The 8,489-nt window shown below is 34.7% G+C and overlaps 1 protein-coding gene across 2 annotated transcripts; it reads left to right on the top strand.

Moving 5' to 3' along the window:
• Window positions 1–271: 271 nt before the first annotated feature.
• LOC115697396 (auxin response factor 3) lies at window positions 272–6,050 on the top strand. 2 transcript variants are annotated; one of them, XM_061118452.1, is made up of 12 exons: window positions 272–521; window positions 1,140–1,625; window positions 1,756–1,812; window positions 2,006–2,176; window positions 2,274–2,358; window positions 2,503–2,593; window positions 2,667–2,831; window positions 3,514–3,633; window positions 3,710–3,785; window positions 4,090–4,249; window positions 4,353–5,535; window positions 5,753–6,050. In XM_061118452.1, the coding sequence occupies exons 2-11, from the start codon at window positions 1,281–1,283 to the stop codon at window positions 5,333–5,335; spliced, it is 2,253 nt and encodes a 750-aa protein (XP_060974435.1). In that variant the 5' UTR covers window positions 272–521; window positions 1,140–1,280; the 3' UTR covers window positions 5,336–5,535; window positions 5,753–6,050. The 2 variants fall into 2 exon arrangements, with proteins under 2 accessions (XP_060974435.1, XP_030480236.1); XM_030624376.2 differs by having other exon boundaries at window positions 494–988.
• Window positions 6,051–8,489: the final 2,439 nt, after the last annotated feature.

The following is an 8,489-nucleotide window of genomic DNA, read 5'->3' as shown; positions in this document are numbered from 1 at the left end:
TATGCAACAATATATCCACCAAAATCACCTCAAAAAAAAAAATATATCCACCAAAACTAAAATTGTGATGAAAATATGTAGAAAGAATCTTTACCAGAAAAGGGTCTACCCCAAACAACTCCCGTGATGATTACAGTAGTAGACGAAATGAAGAATCCTTTTGTTTTTATAAAAAGAATATTAAAATGGAAAGAGAAAAAAAAATGAGAAAAAGCCACCAAATTTGATGCTGTCTGATGATGTAAAGGAAGTATAGACTAAATACTCAAACGTAATAGGATTGTGTTAATAATAAGTTTGATTGTGGGGAGATTAAGGCAAAGAGGATAGGAGTGAGATTTGCGGGTGTAGAAGGGGACAGAATAGACATCCGCCCGGAAATACAGGGGGAGTCTCTCTCTCTCTCTCTTTTTTTTTATTGTTTTAATAAAAATATTAAATAATATTTGGAATTTAACTAACAAAGACACTTTTTCTGTTTCTCTTTCATCTTTCTCAGTAGTCTTCACAGCACAGTACAGGTCCAACACAGTCTTATACTTTCTCTTTTACTTTCTTTCTCTTTTCTGGCACACAACACATCACACCCCAGCAGCAGTTGCAGCATTGCAGTAGCTGCAGCACTGCTATGCTGCACCCTCTCACACTCCCAAAATATAATTAAATTATGAGAAATAATCATATTATTATTGTACTACATCTCACTCACTCATTCACTCAATCGAATTGAATTTCCTTATTTTATTTTTCTTTCGGCTCTTTGTAAAACCCCAATCCGACCCACTCAAACAAAATTTCATTTTTACTTGTTGGTTTCTTTTTAAAAAGCTTCCCTTGATTGATTTGATACCAAAAAGCCATTTTCTTTCATCTTGGTCTAATAAATTAAAAAAAAAAAACATCTCTCTCTCTCCCATGTACATACTATGACTTTATTATATGAAAAAAAAAAGAGGAGATGTTAACTTCAACTCCCTCTAAAATGCAGGCATGACTCTTTTCTCTCTCTCTCTCTCTCTCTCTCTACTGTTGCAGTCTCTTGTACTGTTCTTTCTTTTGTTTTTGTATTTATTTTCTTCTCTACTAACCTGATCCTCCGCAATAAGCGCTTAACCAAAGGCTTCTTCTTTATAAAGCAGAAGATACTTCTCTCTCTGGATTGGCTACTACTGGGAGTGTGTTAAGTGTTTGAAGAAGAACAATAAGAAGAGGAAGTAGTAACTAAGTAACTTAGAAAGTACCATTGTGTTCAGTTAGGGTTTTTTTCGTTTGGATTCGATATGGCGGGTCCGGGTCCGGGTCTGATTCTGATCGATCTCAACACTACCGAGGAGGATGAAACGCCGTCGTCTGGTTCGACGGCTTCTACGTCCTCTGCTTCTGCATATATAACAAATACAACGGCTTCGGCTTCGGCTTCTTCATCGCCTTCTTCATCTTCTTCTTCCTCAGTGTGCTTGGAGCTATGGCACGCCTGCGCTGGCCCACTCATTTCCCTCCCCAAGAAAGGGACCGTCGTAGTTTACTTCCCTCAGGGCCACTTGGAACAGCTCTCTGACTTCCCGGCGTCTCTCTGTGATTTCCCACCCCACCTCTTCTGCCGCGTTTCGGACGTCAAGCTCCATGTAAGATCATCTCTTTCATGGTTTTACATTCTTGGTACCCGGGAATTTTTTATATGGAAAACGGGTTATGAAGTTTGGGTTTTTCTTTCCTGTTTTGATGATTTTGCGTTTTTTTTTTTTTTTGGGTCAGGCCGAGGAAGGCACTGATGAGGTCTACGCACAGGTGTCTCTTTTTCCTGAAAGCGAGGTGAGTTTTATTCTTAAGTGTAGGCAGAGCTGATAACGAGAAAATTGTTGTTTCTTACTTGTTCATAACATATGTATAAGACTTTTCGAATTGGTTTCTTTTCACTTGTTCACAGGGCTTTTTCAATGTGATTATTCATGACTATTGAGCTGAATTTGGTTTTTTTTGTTTTTATTATCATCAATTTGAGCAGAAACTGCGAGATGGGGAATTTGATGCTGATGGCGATGAGGAAGATATTGAAGCAGTCGTTAAGTCCACAACGCCCCACATGTTCTGTAAGACCCTTACGGCTTCAGATACCAGTACTCATGGAGGTTTCTCTGTTCCTCGTCGAGCTGCTGAGGATTGCTTTCCTCCACTGGTAAGGGTTGTTTTTCATTGGATACCATACACAAATCTATAGCGTTTTCGTGTTTGAATTGGTTTGCATTCTATTTTTAAGTCAATTTCTGTTGTAGGATTATAATCAACAAAGGCCTTCACAAGAGCTAGTTGCAAAGGATCTCCATGGCCTGGAATGGAGGTTTCGCCATATCTATAGAGGTGCTTGTCTTATATTTAGATTGTACCGAACATATTTATATCCAAATGGACCTTATTTTTATTATACTACAAGGGAATAGCAGTTTTAGTAGATCTTTCATTCTAAGTGGAACTTATAACAAATCTGTGTTTTTCTTGAAGCAGGGCAACCGCGAAGGCACTTGCTCACAACGGGATGGAGTGCTTTTGTTAACAAGAAGAAGCTTGTTTCCGGTGATGCTGTGCTCTTTCTTAGGTACTGAACCTTTGTCACTTGGAAGCAACTTTTATTCTCTCCTTTGTTGGTTCTCATGTACAATATGTAATAGGGGTGATGACGGAGAACTGAGATTAGGAATTCGAAGGGCTGCTCAGGTCAAAGGTTGCGGTAGTTTTCCAACTATGTTTAGTCAACAACTGAATTATAGCTCTATGAAAGATGTAGTTAGTGCTATGTCTACGAGGAGTGCTTTCAACCTCTACTATAATCCAAGGTACTAAGCTACTCTTATTCTTGAAAGCTTTAATGGAGTGTATTACTATGCCTACTTTGTATCTTACCTTATATTCGAAGTTTTCATGAAACATGGAATGATAGGCAAACACATATTGTTTCTCCTCTGTTTTTCTACCTTTCCTTTATGGCTATTCTCATATGAAGTTGTAGTTGCCTTGCCTTATTCTCCATTGATTAAAATATTCCTTTGATGATTCTTTTTTCTTTCACAATATCACTTGTACTTGTATCTCTCTTTTTGTACGTAATTTAATGTCTAAATTAATTTATTACATATCTTGCTGTAACCTAATGTTTGTTTTGCTTTTTCCCTTCATAACTTTGTTCCCCAATGATCTTCTCCTTGGCCCATTGTGCACTCTTGCAAGGATAAATCTAGAAAAGTAGCTCACATATGATGCTTAATATTGCAAGTAATGTTTTTCATTTCTTCCATTTAAGGCAGAAAATGTTATTGCAGACAGATTTCTTAATTTTCTTTGGCCATGTTTTGTTCATTTTTACTTTATTTTTTTTTTCTTTAATTAATATTAGCAGTCTTGGTTTGCCATGTATATTTTAATTCTACCTTCTACAAGTTAATGTGTTGCCCTGGAGTCCCTGTTACTTTGCTTTATGATGATTAAGTGACAAAGAATGCCCTATATTGTCCGTTGTAGGGCAAGCTCGTCAGCATTTATCATACCTGTCCGTAAATTCTTGAGAAGCCTTGATCATCCATTTTCTGTTGGCATGAGGTTTAAGATGCGTTTTGAAACAGAAGATGCAGCAGAGCGAAGGTTTGACCTTTCCATAAACTTTAAGTAGATAGAAAGCAATATGGTACAAATATTGACCGGCTATGTCGTTTGGCAGATACACGGGACTAGTAACTGGGATTGGGGATATGGATCCTGTTAGATGGCCTGGTTCAAAGTGGAGATGCCTAGCTGTACGTACTTCCTATTGATTTGTTTACTCATCTTCAACTTTTTGATTTATAGAAATTGTTCAAATTTACACACAAGATCCATTTAAAACTCTTACATACTGGTATATAAGACCTTTTACCTGATATTTTACAGTATGCACTGTTACGCTTGTGCGTAATAGACACTACCTTGCAGTATATGTATTTATATGTCTGATAATAAACATAAAACATGCTTGTAATACATTCCTGGCTTTTCTGATGAGATTTTCATGTCACTAAAAGAGACAGTGAATTTTACGTGGTGTTTCGTACAATTTTGCAGGTTAGGTGGGATGATATTGACTCGAATAGGCATGGCAGAGTTTCTCCATGGGAAATTGAGCCATCTGGTTCTGTTTCTAGTTCCACTGGCATGATGGCACCAGGTCTGAAGAGAACCAGGATTGGATTGTCTTCGGGGAAAGCAGAATTTCCAGTTCCAAGTATGGTTTTATTAGCCAAATCTTAATTGATTTAATTAAACAAAAAACTTCTGATCATATTTGCTTTCGATGCTTATTTATTGGACTTCTAATTTTCTGACAGATGGAATTGGTGCATCAGACTTCGGGGAGCCATTGAGGTTCCAGAAGGTCTTGCAAGGTCAAGAAATTTTGGGTTTTGATACTCCTTTCGATGGCGTGGGTGCTCAATGTCAACATCCATCTGAGAGGAGGGGCTTTCCTAGTTTAAACAGTTCTGGGATTGCTGTAATGGGTAATAATAGTGTTAGACACATGCGTGTGAATTCTGACAATATTACCCCTGCTCGCATGGGCTTTGGTGAATCATTCCGATTCCATAAGGTCTTGCAAGGTCAAGAAATACATCCAACCTCACCATGTGGAAGAGCCCCAGCTACTCATGAGGAAAGTGAGTACAGTGGCTTTGAATTCATGGATCGTGTTCAGGTGCCAAGCTCTAGAAGTGCATGGTCAAACGTTATGCAGAATAATACAACACTTGGTCGCACATCTGCCAAATCTATACAAGTATCTTCACCCTCTTCCGTTTTAATGTTTCAGCAAGCAATCAATCCACTTTCAACTTTCAATGCCATTCAAAATAGTCATAATCAGGAGGAGCAGAGAGCTACAAAGCGAAGCTTGTGCACTGCTGAATCTACTAATGTTGGAAATTTAATGCCATTCCCGTTGTCTGATCGTGGCTTCAATGGTGAATATCATGGGGGAACAAAGTCTGTGTATCACTCTTCTGATCGGAATCCTCATGGAATTTCATGCCCTCTTACAACTCTTCCTGACTTTAGGAGCAGTCAAGATGTAGTTTCATCATGCAAAAGTAGCTGTAGACTTTTTGGTTTCTCATTGACTGAGGAAAAACATCTTCCAAGTGAGAAAGGCTCTCCAGTTTCCTCTTCGTTGAATCCTGGAGTTCCTTTGTTTCCTGATGTTGGAGGGCAGTTTCATACAAAACCTCCTTTGATGACTAAAGCAGTCCGAAGCAATTGTACCAAAGTAAGCGACCTCTACACTGTCAAAGATATGCTTTTCGATATTGCGTTGTAGTAGAAATCTACTGCATGATAACGAACTACAGCTTTACAAGTGACAGAGTGTTAAAGAGAGGACCATTTGAACATCTAATTTGCATGTTCCAAGTGTATTATATAGGAATGGATTTTGACTAGTCTAGAGAAAGGTTGGAGTATTGTTTGGAAGGATGGCAAGGATGATACACAGGGCTCATCAGACAAAGATATATGGCAGTAAGTCCGAATCTCTATCTCAACTATCAAAGTTGTTTTGTGTGCACATTTGAAATCATAACCGACCTCATTTAACAAGATTAACATTGGTGCCAATAGCTATATTTTTGTTTCAAGGCTTGTTAATCCATGTTAAATAATATTTTTTAGTGTTGTTCATATTAGAGCCTTATTCTTTTTGATTCAGTCTCTCATAATTGTTTGAATTCTTTTGCAGGACTTAGGTGGTGCAATCCAGAATTATGATATGATTAAAAGATGTTACCTTGGGTACCTGACGCTGTCTGTAGTTTGATCAGATTGTGTGTGTGTGCACTTAAATTAATTTAGGTTTGAAACAAAAAATTGTAATTATACTCCAAGTAACCTGACAGTAACTTTTTTTTTCTTTCTTTTAAGACTTAAGCTATGATAAGAACTAGCTCTTATGTAATATCAGGTCCCTAGTGATTGTCCTTGTTTGCAAGAGGGTCTGTTTTCAACTTATCTCAATGCCATTCATTCTTTTGAAATTATTATTGGCAATTGAACTTGCCCTCAACGCCTTCTTTTTTTACCAAATTTTAAAAGTTTGAGCTATTGTTACCTTCTTGTTATTTAGAAAACCAAAATAATTGAATCGAGTTGCATTGTGAGAATAAGAAAGAAAAAGAAAAAAGTTAAGAAAAAAAAGAATTACAAACATTGTTTGTGATATTACCTAACATTATAGTCGTAAAATGCGGCTCACAAAAATGAATACTGCGGTTACTTAGTACTAAAATATTTGGATATAAATATATAAATATATATATATAAAAAGGATCCATGTTCCTGTAATTTATGCCCATGATTCTGTAATGTGTAGTCCTTGCAACTGACCCAAATATTTAAATTTGTACTTGTATCATGTGTAGCTATTATTTTTGAGATCATAGTAAGACCAACCTTTTCTATCTTTCTTTCATCAAAAAAATATACTTGGATTTCTATCTGGAGGAAATTTATGATTAAAATAACTATACACAACTCACACACACGTCAATACACAAGGTCAACAATATGACCTTTCTTTATCAAAAAAAATAGACCACGTAATTTAGATACATTTACTTTCTTGAAAGTTTTGATTTTACTCTACCAAGCTTTTACTCTACCAATTTATCTAATATGGCCAATTTAAAGTTAAAACCCAGCAAAATCAAATAAAATGATAAAGATTTAAACACCAATCAGTACCAAAAAACATGTACAAAATCAAATGAAGTTAATGGAGAGAAGATGAGAGAAGAGAAAGGGGTTCACCCAAAAATTGGGTTGCTTCCTTGGTGAGCTGCCTTAGAGAAGATCGAGCCAAATCCACTATGATTAACCTTCGATTACAACGATCTGAGACAATTCTAATTACAATACGATTTAGTAATCTCTCCAAGACAATTAGGTAAAGATATTGACTTTCTTTCTTTTATAGTTTTAACAAATATCTCTTTCTTTTCACTCTTTTTTTTTTCTTTCTTACATCTGTTCTTTCTTTTTTGAGAGTCACTCTCTCTTAGATTCTCGATCTCCTCTTGTATTTGGTGTAGAGGACTCCTTAGATAGAGGTTCTGGTAAGATCTCTTAGCTCCACGAGTTCTTTATTTGTTTTTGTTATTCTGTTTGTTGTAAGTAACAGTAAGTTGATTTTCTAGTAGTTGAAAAAGTTAGGTTAGTTGGTTTGTAACTGATGTAATTAGTTGTTTGTTTGATTCTTTAACTAATTGTTAAGTCCTATTATGACACATCAATTTTTATGGAGATTTATTTCAACACTATCAAATGTAATCAAATCATATGTTTGTTTTCCCCAAATATTTTTATGATTTTGCTTCCAAATTAATTAAAAAAATGGTTTTACATTTATGTGTATAAAATGTTACATATTAATATCTAATTCCTAAATATAGAGTTAACTGTTATTTGGAAAATTCAAAAAAATATTATTTTTAATTATAAAAATATGTTTGTAAAGTTTTAAAATTACAAAAATACAGTAAAAAGTAAAAATACAACTAAAATTAAAGAGAAATCAATTATATGACAACTATAAATCAACTATAAATAAATTATTAAACAATTAAAAATGACAAAAAAAAATAATGTAATGACAACTATAGTACAACTCTAAATAGACTATAAAACAATCAAAAAAAAATGATCTATTATTTTTACTGAAAATATATTTTTTTTAATAATAAAATTTAAAGAGTAAAAATATTTTTTTTTAGACGTATTTTTGTAATTTTCTTTTTTTTTTTAATTTTTAGTTTATTATGTAAATTTTTCTAACATTTCTTCTTAACCTGTCTAGCCTGTAGTGTGTAGATAAAAGAGTAACCATTTTTAAATAAGGTGTGTGACTTCCCCGCCCCCAATTAAAAAATAAATAAATAAATAGTAACAGAATAGCAATAAAAAAGAATCTTTGTCAAGTGAAAGACTAAGGTAGAGGAAAGAGAAAGGCTATATTGATGGGCAGATTGACAAAAACAAAATAATTATATTATGGCTCAAATATTCACTTTGTCACATTGGTGGTGGTCCTTTAACTTGGTGTGTGTTTATACAAATAGATACATATATAACAATATATAAATAGAATATATATTTATATAAATATAACGACCAGTGACCACATGAAAAAACTTGATTTAAGGTTCAATTATTCTAACACCATGGGTCCAGATATTTGACTTTATGATTCTCAAGCATTAACAACAGTGATAATAATAATGATGAATTATTGGGTATTTTTTTTGCTACTTGCATTGCGTTTGCCATTGACAATGCAGAATTAATTTATGCCCGTGATTGGGACACAAGTCTTTGTTTACTGACCAGCTTTAGATGTTATGTGTCACATAACAACATGATCTGAGTTTTCAAAAACTCCATGAGTGACCAATTCTATACATATATTGAATTAGCAGTAACCA

Source organism: Cannabis sativa, chromosome 7 (genome assembly GCF_029168945.1).
Source record: "Cannabis sativa cultivar Pink pepper isolate KNU-18-1 chromosome 7, ASM2916894v1, whole genome shotgun sequence".
NCBI classification, from domain to species: Eukaryota; Viridiplantae; Streptophyta; class Magnoliopsida; order Rosales; family Cannabaceae; genus Cannabis; species Cannabis sativa.
This window is presented reverse-complemented; position numbering and strand designations above follow the sequence as displayed.